The sequence below is a fragment of the Primulina tabacum genome, chromosome 14 (genome assembly GCF_025594145.1).
Source record: "Primulina tabacum isolate GXHZ01 chromosome 14, ASM2559414v2, whole genome shotgun sequence".
NCBI lineage: Eukaryota > Viridiplantae > Streptophyta > Magnoliopsida > Lamiales > Gesneriaceae > Primulina > Primulina tabacum.
In genome coordinates this window covers 10,105,713-10,119,906 of record NC_134563.1, presented here as the reverse complement: position 1 = coordinate 10,119,906, position 14,194 = coordinate 10,105,713, and the positions used below count along the sequence as shown (strand labels likewise).

At 41.3% G+C, this 14,194-nt stretch overlaps 1 protein-coding gene across 1 annotated transcript; it reads right to left on the bottom strand.

The window, feature by feature from the left end:
* Positions 1-11,723: 11,723 nt before the first annotated feature.
* Positions 11,724-12,200, bottom strand: LOC142523776 (uncharacterized). The gene has a single exon (XM_075627507.1). It carries the CDS (start codon positions 12,198-12,200, stop codon positions 11,724-11,726), a length of 477 nt encoding a protein of 158 aa, XP_075483622.1.
* Positions 12,201-14,194: the final 1,994 nt, after the last annotated feature.

Genomic DNA, 14,194 nt, shown 5'->3' with positions numbered 1-14,194 from the left:
TGTATGTGGCAGTGGATTCGTCCCTGTCAGCCGAGTACTGTGCTTTAGTCTGATCAGGCGATTTATGTTATGTGTCAGTTGCTTTGAAACATGCCTTTACGTAAAATGATGAAGTTATGTATGTTCAAGTATACAAGCATGTTTAAGAAAAATTTTATGACAATGGCACGTCTATGTATGTATGTACGTATGTTTAAGCTTTTGATATGCAAGTTTAAGTTTCAGTATGTACTTCCTATTTTAAAGTTGCTTGTGATTTTATTACGTATTACTTGTTACTTCCAGTTTATACGTGTTGAGTCTTTAGACTCACTAGACTTGATCGATGCAGGTGAGGATGATTTCGAGGAGACTAGGGGTGGGGACCAAGGAGCTGGCTTGGACTGAGCAGGAGGCTAGACCCGAGGACCGCCCAAGTTTTTAAGCTTTTATGAAATGTCTAATACTCTGACTTCACACCACTGGTTATGAGATTTCAAACAAATACTTTTGTTAAACTTTATTTTTAGATCTTTTGTTGCAACTACTTTTGGGACGTACGGTTTACGTTATCGAAATTGAAGTTTGATTACTCTTTTAAGAAAATTTTAAATTTTTCCGCAAATTTTAAGTAGTAAAAGTACGGTACGTCACATAGTAGATATTAGTTCATCTTTGACATTCGTTATCACATTCATTCCACCCTTTTTAGGCACTACTTGCACAGGAGACACCCAACTACTGTCAAAAATAGCATAAATTACTCCAGCATTTAACAATTTCAATACCTCACTTTTCACAACTTCCTTAATCGCTGGATTCAGCCTCCTCTAATGATCCACATACGGAGTATACGACTCCTCCATCAAAATCCTATGCATGCATGTGGTGGGACTAATCCCTTGATATCAGAAATCTATCACCCAAATGCAGTTTTTAATTTCCTCAATAATCTCAATAATTTATCTTTTTCATTTCAAGTAAGGGAGGAAGAGATGATTACAGGATATGTCGAATTTTCATCTAAAAATGCATAGCAAAGTTGGCTTGGCAGTTCTTTCAAATCAGGGGAAGGAGGTATTACCCTTGTTTGCTCATGTACCTCCAATTTCTCAAGCGGTGTATCCGTTTTTCTTTTTTTCTGTGATCCATCAAGAGCCACAAGTTGCTCTTTCACTTCCCAATCATCTTCATCAACATTTCCTGTAGCACCTATCAAATAGCTCTCCAAAGGATCTGTAGAGCCCAAAATTTAGTACACGTAAGACCCATGCATTATTTAATTGTTGAATCAGTTATTTAATTTAAAATGATTTTTTTTCTTAGCCATTCATAATTTATGAAAATGCGTTATTTTAAATTAGTCATGTTTATTGTGATGCACGATAAAATATTTTTTTTCGAGTTTCATGTTTCAGGCGATCATTCGAGGCGGGATTGAGGAAAAGACCGGTGACGATTTCGGCAATTTAAAAAAATGCGGTATTTTATTTTTAAGTTGAGGATGGGGCACTTTAAATGATTTGTTTAGTTTTAGCATTTTTAAGCCTAAATCATTTAGTTAGTAATTTTAAGAGTTTAAAACTTTAAAATTAGCATTTTTGGTGTGTGTTATTTTAATTGTAGAGTTTATTTTAAGCTTGGTGGGTTAGCCTTTTTATTAGTATTTTTACTAGTTAATTAGCACTAATTACACAGAAATTTAAACCCACACGCACGTTTTATGCACTCACACACACTTACACGTTTTTACACACACTAAAACCCATAACACACACTACACGATTCTTTTCATCTTTTTCTTCAAAAAGAAATACTAGGGTTCTTCATTAGAACAGCAGCCGCCCCACTCCCCTATTATTATTCCAGCGATCTTGTGTTGAATTCTTCAAGGATTGTAGCGCCACGGTCGTCCCGGATCAAGCCTCGCACCGGTTCCGCTTCGATATCGCCGGTTCGGCAACGTTTAATATCAATAAGGCACGTATATCCTTTCGTTCCTGTGTCGATCATGTCATATTATGCGTGCGTTGTTATTTATGCGTAAAACCAAGTGTATGTTGTGTAGAAGTTTGAGCAATCATGTTTAAATCGCTTTTGAAGCCCTTTTTAGATCTGAAATTTACGTTTTTTACTGTTCTGTTTAAAACTGCGAATTTTCGGGCAAGATTTTGGGAAAACTTTCAACGCAAAAAATGTAGAAATTTTCGATACCTTCGATTTGATATACAATTCGAGATTTTTCGATGAAAAATGAGTGAGTTATGACGTTTTTCGTAAGACTGCTCAAGCTCGGAAAATTATGTTATTGATGCGTTATTGAAGTTTTATTGTTGCAAGCTTCGTTGGGAATCGACGGATGATCGTTGCTGCTTTTAGGTATGTATAGCATGTTGTTAGGTTGGTATTTGGGGTGCCGGTTAGTGTCGATAGGCACTTGAATTTGTTAGAAGTCGTAAGAAACGCTTGTTGTCAATTTCCGTGTTTATGAGATTGTATTGTGTTAAGACGGGCTTCGTTATTTTGGGACTTTTATACGAGTTTAGCTCATAACTATGGTGTCCTAGGAGGGTCTCAAAGTGTTGAATCTTGATCCATCATGTGTCAATTGGGAGAATAGGCATTGTGTAAGAAATTTCTCGCAGGTGCAGAAAATTCGAAGTCACACGGACCCTTTGACGGACCCTGACACGGGGTCCGTGCCTTTACTTCCTTCGAGTAGCCAAATTTCCGTGCGTACACGGACCCCCACACGGACCATGGCACGGGGTCTGTGTCTTTGATTCCTCGCAAGTGTAAACTGTCCGAGCCTACACGGACCCCTTGACGGACCCTAGCACGGGGTCCGTGTCCCGTCTTCTTTCCGAACATTTCTTTTGCGTACTTTCACGGACCTATACACGGACCCGGGGACGGGGTCCGTGTACTCACGTTTTTGGGAAAAATATTATGGTTGCTTTGGGGTTTAATGTCTTGGTTTAGTGCAAGGGTTATCAAGGTCGTGCCATGGGAAATTGTAGAATGTCCTAAGGAATGATTGAGCTTGAGAGTAAGTATGATTTCTACGTCTAAGTTATGCAAGTTAAGTATGCAATTTAATGTTAGTATGTCGCAGCAACGGCCCAGTCGAAGTCCAACGAATCCCTCAACGCCAAGTAAGTATGATGACGTGCAAAGAAAATATTTTAAGTTTTTGGAGGTATGCTAAATGTCTTGTGACCAAATTATGTTAGGATTGGAAAGCGTTAAATTATGAACGGGGACCAATCCGCCCGTTAAATTATGAATGGGTTAGATCGAGGTTGGAAAGCGTTAAATTATGAACGGGGACCAACGAGCCCGTTAAATTATGAACGGGGATCTCATGTATGTGGCAGTGGATACGTCCCTGTCAGCCCAGTACTGTGGTTTGTCTGATCAGGCATTTATTATGTTATGGGTCACTTGCTTTGAAACATGCCTCTACGCAAAATAAAGTCTTGTATGTTTAAGTACGTTCAGTTATGCAAGCATGTTTATTAAAGCTTTCAAGTTATGGCACGTCTATGTATGTACGTATGTTCAAGTTACGTTATGCAAGTTCAAGTTTTAGTATGTACGCTCTATTTTAAAGTTGCATGTGGTTTTATTACGTAATACTTGTTATTCCGGTTTATACGTGTTGAGTCTTTAGACTCACTAGACTTGATCGATGCAGGTGAGTATGTTGATGAGAAGACAGGAGGTGGCGACCCAGGGGTAGGCTTGGACTTAGCGGGAGGGTAGACCCGAGGACCGCCAACGTTATTTTAACGTTTTTATGTAAGTTTAAAATACTCTGATTTTTTGTTTGCTGCGAGATGCTTTGAGAAGACCCTTCTTTTAACAAGATCTTTATTGTGAATGGATGATGTAGTGACGACCGTATTGATTTTATTTTCGTATTCAAGAAAATTTTTAATTTTTCCGCAAATTTTAAGTAGTAAAAAGTACGGTTCGTTACAGTTGGTATCAGAGCGGTGTTCTTGTAAAGGGTTATGCCTACCGCCAGCCGCAAGAAGCTCACGAGGTCACACCTCAAGTCTGTATGTTTTAAAGTTTCAAAAGTTTATGCTACGTAGTATGCATTGAGCCATGATTTCAGCATGTTTATGTTTAAGTTCAAATTTCGTGCATCGTATGTCATTTATATCATATTCATGCATAGCGGGTTTACGTGTTGGGTAATTGTAGGAATAGAATGCCTCCTAGATGTGTAGTTGACCGAGAAGCAAGGGAAGAGGACGGAGAGACCCGAAATGAGGAGAGGGCCAATCCTCCACCTCCACCGCCAGATATGCAAGCGCAGATGCTGGCAGGAATGACTCATATCTTCGCACAGTTTGCGAGGAATCAGGCTGCAGTTGGTGCGGGGGAGAGGCCTAGACCAGAAGCGGTGTATGAGAGGTTCCAGAGGATGAATCCTAAGGAGTTTTCGGGATCCACTGACCCGTTGGCAGCTGAGGGATGGATCAAGTCCATCGAGGTAATTTTCGACTATATGGAGCTGACAAATGCTGACAGGGTCCGTTGTGCCACTTTCTTATTGACTGGAGACGCTAGAATATGGTGGGAGAGTGCGTCAATGGCAGTCAATTTGCAGGTGATGCCTTGGAATTGTTTCAAGGAGGTCTTCTAATCCAAGTACTTCACTGAAGAAGTACGCTCTCATTTGACTAGGGAATTTATGACGCTGCAACAAGGAGATAGCAGTGTTGCAGAGTTTGTTAGGAGGTTTGAGAGGGGATGTTACTTCGTACCCCTCATTGCGAATGATGCCCAGGCAAAGCTGAGGCATTTCATGGATGGTCTGCGACCGATCTTGCGCCGTGATGTGAGGGTAGCTGGCCCTACTTCGTATGCCGTCGCAGTATCTAGAGCTTTAGCGGCAGAGCAGGACCAGAGAGACATTGAGGTTGATAGGCAGGGCAAGAGGCCCTATCAAGCACCGCAGCACCAACAGCAGCAGCATCAGAGGCCCCATTTCAAGAAACCGTATCAGGGGCCGCCAGGGAAGAAGCCGTATCATGGACCACCAAAGGGCAAGGGTCCAATTCAACAGCAGGGGGCGCCTCAGAAGCCCGTTGCTTACCAGTGTGTCCTAAATGCAACCGCCAGCACCCGGGGCAGTGCTTGTATGGGTCAGGCAAATGTTTTAAATGTGCAGCTACGGATCACATGCTGAAAGAGTGCCCACAGTGGAAGCAGCCAACCCTGGGCAGGATATTCGCCATGCATGCACAGGAGGCGAACCCAGACACTTCTCTTTTGACTGGTAATTTATTTAATTCAGTACAGTATTGATTTCTTTGCCTTGCATGTTTAGTTTTAATTGGAAATACTAGTGTTTTAGTTGGAATTTGGAGTGTCTTTTGTTGCATGAGGTTTATGGTAGAATTTTTGGGATATAAGTTAGTTTGTTGTGCTAACGCATCTCAGGGAATATTTTCATTAAGAGATTAGCCAAAACGGCACTGATAGATTCAGGAGCCACTCACTCCTTTATCTCGGAGACTTTTGCTAATCATCTGGACATTAAGTCCATTGGCCTAGACGTGAACTTTTCAGTGACAGTCCCATCAGGGGAAGAGCTGTTAGCTACCAGTGTGGTCAAAGACATCGATCTAGAACTACATGGCCACCTAGTATATGCCGATGCCAGAATTCGACATCATATTGGGAATGGACTGGCTGACTAAGAACAGAGTTCTTATCGACTTTCAGAAGAGGTCAGTGTTAGTCAGACCATTGGGCATGGAGCAGTTTCTTTTTGATCCAGCCAGGTGGAGGAGTTTCCCGCGTATGATCTCTTGCATGCAGGCACGGAGACTCATTTCGAAGGGGTGTCAGGCCTTCTTGGCCAACGTTATCTCAGCACCGGACGTGCCCACTCCTTCTATTTCAGGGGTGCCAGTAGTCAGGGATTTCCCAGACGTCTTTCCAGACGACGTCGCAGGCCTTCCACCAGATAGAGAGGTGGAGTTTGCAATCGATCTCATGCCAGGCACAGTGCCAATCTTTAAGACACCGTACAGATTAGCTCCAGCAGAGATGTTAGAACTTAAGCAGCAGATTCAGGAGCTCTTAGACAAGGAGTTTATCCGCCCGAGTTTTTCACCATGGGGCGCACCAGTGCTCTTTGTGAAAAAGAAAGACGGAAGCATGAGATTGTTCATCGATTACCGTGAGCTGAACAAGGTAACGATCAAGAATAAGTACCCGTTGCCTAGAATCGAAGACTTGTTTGATCAGTTACAGGGAGCTACCGTGTTCTCTAAGATAGATCTTCGATCGGGGTATCATCAGCTGAAAGTGAAGGATGCAGATGTTCACAAGACAGCTTTCAGGAGCAGATACGGGCATTAAGAATTCTTGGTGATGCCGTTTGGATTGACAAATGCTCCAGCTGTTTTCATGGACCTCATGAACCGAGTATTTCAGCCGTTCCTCGACCAGTTAGTCATAGTATTCATTGACTATATTCTTTTATACTCGAAGAGCCATGAGGAGCACAGCCAGCACTTGAGGACAATTTTACAGACCTTGCAGAGCCGTAAGTTGTTTGCAAAGTTTAGTAAGTGCGAGTTTTGGCTGCAGAAAGTTGCATTTTTGGGCCATATAGTATCTAGCAGTGGAATCGAGGTGGATCCAGCGAAAGTAGCAGCTGTCAAAGAATGGGTTGAGCCAAAGAACGCATCAGATATTCGCAGTTTTCTGGGTTTAGCCGGTTACTACCGTAAGTTCATTCGGGGATTTTCATCCATAGCAGTGCCACTCACTTCCCTGACCAAGAAGAATGCTAAATTCGTGTGGTGTGATGAGTGTCAGAAGAGCTTTGATACGTTGAAGCAATCTCTTATTTCTGCGCCGGTGCTAGCCATGCCGTCAGGGCAAGCAGATTTCGTATTATATACCGATGCATCTAAGCTCGGGTTAGGCGCAGTATTGATGCAGCAGGGTCAGGTCATAGCTTATACTTCTAGGCATTTGAAGGTGCACGAGAAGAATTACCCGACTCACGACCTGGAGTTAGCCGCCGTTGTCTTCGCACTGAAAATTTGGAGACACTACCTATACGGCGAGAAATGCCAGATTTTCACCAACATAAGAGTCTCAAATATTTCTTCACGCAGAAAAAGTTGAATATGAGACAGAGACGGTGGTTGGAACTTGTGAAAGATTACGACTGCGAAATTAGCTACCATCCGGGAAAGGCTAATGTTGTCGCAGACGCATTGAGCAGGAAAGTGGTAGTTGTAGCTCAGTTGTCAGTGCAGAGACCTCTTCAGTCTGAGATTCAGAAGTTTGGTCTAGAGATTTATCGTGAGGGCAGAGCCCCTAGGCTGTCTAATCTGACAGTCAAATCTGATTTGCTAGACCGTATCCGAGCAGGACAGTCTTCAGATGAGCAGCTACAGAAATGGAGACTGAAAGATGAAGCCAAGGGCAGTGTTCTTTACACAGTGACAGCGGCATTGTGAGATACAGTGGGTGCCTAGTGGTGAATCGATCAGACAGGATATTTTGACAGAGGCACACGCATCTCCTTATTCTATCCATCCGGGAGGTACCAAGATGTATAAGGACCCCCAGATTTTGTATTGGTGGCCAGGGATGAAGAGGGACATCCGTCGATTTGTGTCAGAATGCCTCACTTGTCAGCAGGTGAAGGCAGAGCATCAGAGGCCAGCAGGAATGCTTAAGCCACTTCCTATCCCAGAGTGGAAATGGGAGAACATTACTATGGATTTTGTGGTTGGGTTGCCGAGGTCAGATAGAGTATCGAATTCTATTTGGGTTATAGTGGACCGACTCACTAAGTCAGCGCATTTTCTACCAGTGAAGACGAATTTCTCCATGACGTAGTATGCGGAGCTTTATATCAGAGAGATAGTCCGTCTACATGGATTTCCAGTTTCAATTTTGTCCGACAGGGACCCGAGATTCACATCGTTCTTCTGGAAGAGCTTACATGCAGCCATGGGAACGAAGTTGCTTTTCAGTACAGCTTTTCACCCGCAGACAGATGGTCAGTCTGAGCGAGTGATTCAGATTTTAGAGGATTTGCTGAGAGCCTGCATGATTGATTTTCAAGGAACATGGGAGTCTAGACTACCTCTAGTGGAGTTCACATACAACAACAGCTTCCAATCATCAATTGGTATGACTCCCTATGAGGCGTTGTATGGGAGGAAGTGCAGATCACCAGTTCATTGGGATGAAGTTGGTGAGAGAGCAGAACTTGGTCTAGAGATAGTTCAGCAGACTGCAGACGTGGTGGTCAAGATTCGTGACAGAATGCAGACTGCCCAAAGCCGTCAGAAGAGTTATGCTGATAAGAGGAGGAGAGATCTCGAATTTGCCGTTGGCGATCACGTTTTCGTCAAGATAGCACCTATGAAGGGGGTGATGAGATTTGGGAAGAGAGGCAAGCTGAGTCCGATATTTATTGGACCGTTCGAAATTTTGGACAGAGTTGGGACATTAGCCTATCGTGTTGCCCTTCCGCCGAATCTGGCCGGGGTGCACAATGTGTTCCATGTCTCGATGCTGAGGAAATATCTGGCTAATCCTTCGCACATTTTGAGTTATGAGCTGTTGCAGCTGACTCCAGACTTGTCTTACGAGGAAAAATCGATTCAAATCCTAGACAGGCAAGAGCGCAGACTCCGGAACAAAGTGACTAAGCTAGTCAAGGTTCGGTGGCTAAACCAATCAGTGGAAGAGGCCACTTGGGAGTCAGAGACAGATATGCGACTTCGCTACCCGGAGTTGTTCGGTAAGACTTAATTTCGAGGACGAAATTTTTATAAGTGGGGGAAGAACTGTAGAGCCCAAAATTCAGTACACGTAAAACCCATGCATTATTTAATTGTTGAATCAATTATTTAATTTAAAATGATTTTTTTTCTTAGCCATGCATAATTTATGAAAATGCGTTATTTTAAATTAGTCATGTTTATTGTGATGCACGATAAAATGTTTTTTTTCGAGTTTCATGTTTCAGGCGATCATTCGAGGAGGGATTGAGGAAAAGACTGGTGACGATGTTGGCAATTTAAAAAAATGCGGTATTTTATTTTTAAGTTGAGGATGGGGCACTTTAAATGATTTGTTTAGTTTTAGCATTTTTAAGCCTAAATCATTTAGTTAGTAATTTTAAGAGTTTGAAACTTTAAAATTTGCATTTTTGGTGTGTGTTATTTTAATTGTAGAGTTTATTTTAAGCTTGGTGGGTTAGCCTTTTTATTAGTATTTTTACTAGTTAATTAGCACTAATTACACAGAAATTTAAACCCACACGCACGTTTTATGCACTCACACACACTTACACGTTTTTACACACACTAAAACCCATAACACACACTACACGATTCTTTTCATCTTTTTCTTCAAAAAGAAATACTAGGGTTCTTAATTAGAATAGCAGCCGCCCCACTCCCCTATTATTATTCCAGCGATCTTGTGTTAATTCTTCAAGGATTGTAGCGCCACGGTCGTCCCGGATCAAGCCTCGCACCGGTTCCGCTTCGATATCGCCGGTTCGGTAACGTTTAATATCAATAAGGTACGTATATCCTTTCGTTCCTGTGTCGATCATGTCATATTTTGCGTGCGTTGTTATTTATGCGTAAAACCATGTATATGTTGTGTAGAAGTTTGAGCAATCATGTTTAAATCGCTTTTGAAGTCCTTTTTAGATCTGAAATTTACGTTTTTTACTGTTCTGTTTAAAACTGCGAATTTTCGGCCAAGATTTTGGGAAAACTTTCAACGCAAAAAATGTAGAACTTTTCGATACCTTCGATTTGATATACAATTCGAGATTTTTAGATGAAAAATGAGTGAGTTATGAGGTTTTTCGTGAGACTGCTCAAGCTCAGAAAATTATGTTATTGATGCGTTCTTGAAGTTTTATTGTTGCAAGCTTCGTTGGGAATCGACGGGTGATCGTTGTTGCTTCTAGGTATGTATAGCATGTTATTAGGTTGGTATTTGGGGTGCCGGTTAGTGTCGATAGGCACTTGAATTTGTTAGAAGTCGTAAGAAACGCTTGTTGTCAATTTCCGTGTTTATGAGATTGTATTGTGTTAAGACGGGCTTCATTATTTTGGGACTTATATACGAGTTTAGCTCATAACTATGGTGTCCTAGGAGGGTCTCAAAGTGTTGAATCTTGATCCATCATGTGTCAATTGGGAGAATAGGCATTGTGTAAGAAATTTCTCGCAGGTGCAGAAAATTCGAAGTCACACGAACCCTTTGACGGACCCTGACACGGGGTCCGTGCCTTTACTTCCTTCGAGTAGCCAAATTTGCGTGCGTACACGGACCATGGCACGGGGTCCATGTCTTTGATTCCTCGCAAGTGTCAACTGTCCGAGCCTACACGGACCCCTTGACGGACCCTAGCACGGGGTCCGTGTCCCGTCTTCTTTCCGAACATTTCTTTTGCGTACTTTCACGGACATATACACGGACCCGGGGACGGGGTCTGTGTACTCACGTTTTTGGGAAAAATATTATGGTTGCTTTGGGGTTTGATGTCTTGGTTTAGTGCAAGGGTTATCAAGGTCGTGCCATGGGAAATTGTAGAATGTCCTAAGGAATGATTGAGCTTGAGAGTAAGTATGATTTCTACGTCTAAGTTATGCAAGTTAAGTATGCAATTTCATGTTAGTATGTCGCAGCAACAGGCCCAGTCGAAGTCCAACGAATCCCTCAACGCCAAGTAAGTATGATGACGAGCAAATAAAATACTTTAAGTTTTTGGTGGTATGCTAAATATCTTGTGACCAAATTATGTTAGGATTAGAAAGCGTTAAATTATGAACGGGGACCAATCCGCCTGTTAAATTATGAACGGGTTAGATCGAGGTTGGAAAGCGTTAAATTATGAACGGGTTAGATCGAGGTTGGAAAGCGTTAAATTATGAACGGGGACCAACGAGCCCGTTAAATTATGAACGGGGATCTCATGTATGTGGCAGTGGATACGTCCCTGTCAGCCCAGTACTGTGGTTTGTCTGAACAGGCATTTATTATGTTATGGGTCACTTGCTTAGAAACATTCCTCTACGCAAAATAAAGTCATGTATGTTTAAGTACGTTCAGTTATGCAAGCATGTTTATGGAAGCTTTCAAGTTATGGCACGTCTATGTATGTACGTATGTTCAAGTTAGGTTATGCAAGTTCAAGTTTTAGTATGTACGCTCTATTTTAAAGTTGCATGTGGTTTTATTATGTAATACTCGTTATTCCGGTTTATACGTGTTGAGTTTTTAGAATTACTAGACTTGATCGATGCAGGTGAGTATGTTGATGAGGAGACAGGAGGTGGCAACCCAGGGGCAAGCTTGGACTGAGCGGGAGGCTAGACTCGAGGACCGCCCACGTTATTTTAACGTTTTTATGCAAGTTTAAAATACTCTGATTTTATGTTTGATGCGAGATGCTTTGAGAAGACCTTTCTTTTAACAAGATCTTTATTGTGAATGGATGATATAGTGACGACCGTATTGATTTTATTTTTGTATTCAAGAAAATTTTTAATTTTTCGCAAATTTTAAGTAGTAAAAAGTACGGTTCGTTACAGGATCCCTAGTTCCTGTACAATCAAGAGACATACATGAGTCTATAACATTAATGCTTTTACAAGTACTTACCTCATTTGATCCCTTCATGGCTTGATAGATGTTAAAAATGACTGCTTCTCCACACACTCTCAAGGTGAGTTCACCTTATGCACATCTATCAATGCTCTTCCTGTCGCCAGGAAAGGTCTCCCAAAGATTAATGGGGTATCATGATCCTCCTCCATTTCTAAAATCACGAAATCAGCAGAAAAAATAAATTTATCTACTTTTACCAGTACATCTTCCACAATTCCACGTGGATACGTGAGACTTCTGTCAGCAAGCTGTAAGGTGATAGTGGTTGGTTTAACCTCTCCAAGCTCCAATTCACTGTAAATAGAAAGTGGCATCAAATTAATACTTGCTCTCAAATCACATAAAGCTTTACTACATTTATAACCACCAATAAAGCAAGGAATATTAAAACTCCCTGGATCTTTTAATTTTTGTGGTAGTTTCTTCTGCAAAATAGCGCTACACTCTTCAGTCAGCTTCACAGTCTCGAACTCCTGCAACTTTCTCTTCTTAGACATCACATCTTTAATAAATTTTGCATAATTCGGCATTTGCTCCAAAGCGTCAGCAAATGGTATGTTGATGTGTATCTTCTTAAAAATCTCTAAGAATTTTGCAAACTGATAATCCAAATTCTTTTTTTTAACCTCTGTGGGTATGCAAGGGTCGGATTAAATACTGGAGATTGTTCAACTTCAACTTCGACCTTGGATTCCTCAGTTTTATTTTCTTTTCTATCCTCAAACTCACCCTCTTAAACAATCTTCTTCTTGTCTATTTTCTCCGTGGACTTTTGCACCTCCAATTCTTTTCCACTTCTCAAAGTGACTGCCTTGCACTGCTCTTTTGGATTAACTTCTGTGCTACTAGGAAATTGACCCCTGTTCTGATCTCTCAAAGCGCTGGTCAACTGTCCAATTTTCATCTCCAAAGATTTCATCATCGCACCCATATTTCCTACGTGAGTCTCCATATAGTCAAGACGAGAATCAGTCCTTGCCATCTTTTTTCCAGATTCAGCAACGAACGTTCCCACTAAATCCTTAAATGAAGGCTTTACTTCCCCGTTTGATGTGTTGAACCCCGGTGGAGGATTCAACACATTTTTATTATTCGCTTACGAAAAATTTTCTTGATTTCTTAAACTAGGATGATAAGTATTAGGAGGAGGGTTACCTCGATACCCTCCGTAGCCACCAAAGTTCCTGTTTTTGATGTACTGTGCTTCTTCAGGAAGAGCTGGTTCTTCAGCAACAAGCGATGGACTCTCAGTCTCTGATGTGCTCATCTTATTCATAGCTGCAATTTGAGTGGTCAGTGCAGATACTTGAGCAGTGAGTGACGTAATAGGATAAACAGCATAAACTCCAGCTGTAGTTTTTACTTCTGCCCTTTCAGACGGCCACTAGTAGCTATTTATGGTCATCTGTTCAAGCAAGTCATAAGCTTGCTCGGGAGATTTAGCAAAGATCGTACCACTAGCTGCTGCATCCATTGTTCCTCTTGTTTGCCCATTCAGACCGTTTTAGAATAATTCAATTTGCACTCAGTCTTCAAAACCATGGTTCAGGCACTTTCTCAACAGCTCCTTGTATCTTTCCCACTCCTCATAAAGCTGCTCAAAATCAGTCTACCTGAAAGTACTAATTTCGATCTTCAACTGTGCAGAATTAGCAGGAGGAAAGTACTTGGCTAGAAATTTCATCTCCAGCTCCTGCCATGTTGCTATGCTCCCCAATGGAAGTGCTTGGAGCCATCCTCTTGCTTGGTCCCTGAGAGAAAATGGAAACAAACGCAATCTAATAATATCATCAAGAACATTATTAAATTTTATCGTATCCGTTATCTCCGGGAATGTCCTCAAATGAACGTGAGGATCAGAAGTGGCAGTTCCAGCAAACTGGTTTTGCTGAACCATATTGATCAAAGCAGGCTAAAACTCGAAATTATTGGCGTTGATGGTCCCTCTTGCAATGCCAAAGTAATGATTGTTTATCACTGGTCGGAAGTGATCTCTGATAGGTATAGCCTCTGGTAGGTTATGTCTGTCATTCTCTCTGTGTTCAGCCATTACTTGGATCTCTTCTATTCTTGATTTTCTTAATCTTCTCGCAGTTCTTTCGATCTCCGGATAAAAAATAAGCAAGTCAGGGTTTTGCAATCTTAGCATGCACTGTCAAGCAGAAAAAATGAAAAACTCCATCAATATAAAATAAAATAAAATAAAAGCTCTAAATTAATATGTAGACTAATTGGTAAAAATATTGATATAAATTCAAATTTTGACACTCCCCGGCAACGGCGCTGATCGAGCAAAACTTGCACTTTGGAATCCTTAATAAAAATATGGTTTTGTATGCTCAAAATTAATCGCAAGTGCACGATGTCAAGTAATAGTATAATGTACGTGAGTACGAGTATCATTCCACTGAAGACTGTATTTGACAATTATTATTTCTAGTTATCAAATCTTTAGCAATGAAAATTTGATTGATTGATTATTACTACTATGCTCAAATAAACATTAAATACAAGATTCAGAATT

Bases quoted from the DNA above. Each gene is read 5' to 3' on its own strand.
- LOC142523776 (XM_075627507.1), bottom strand. From the start codon at position 12,200: ATGCCGAATTATGCAAAATTTATTAAAGATGTGATGTCTAAGAAGAGA.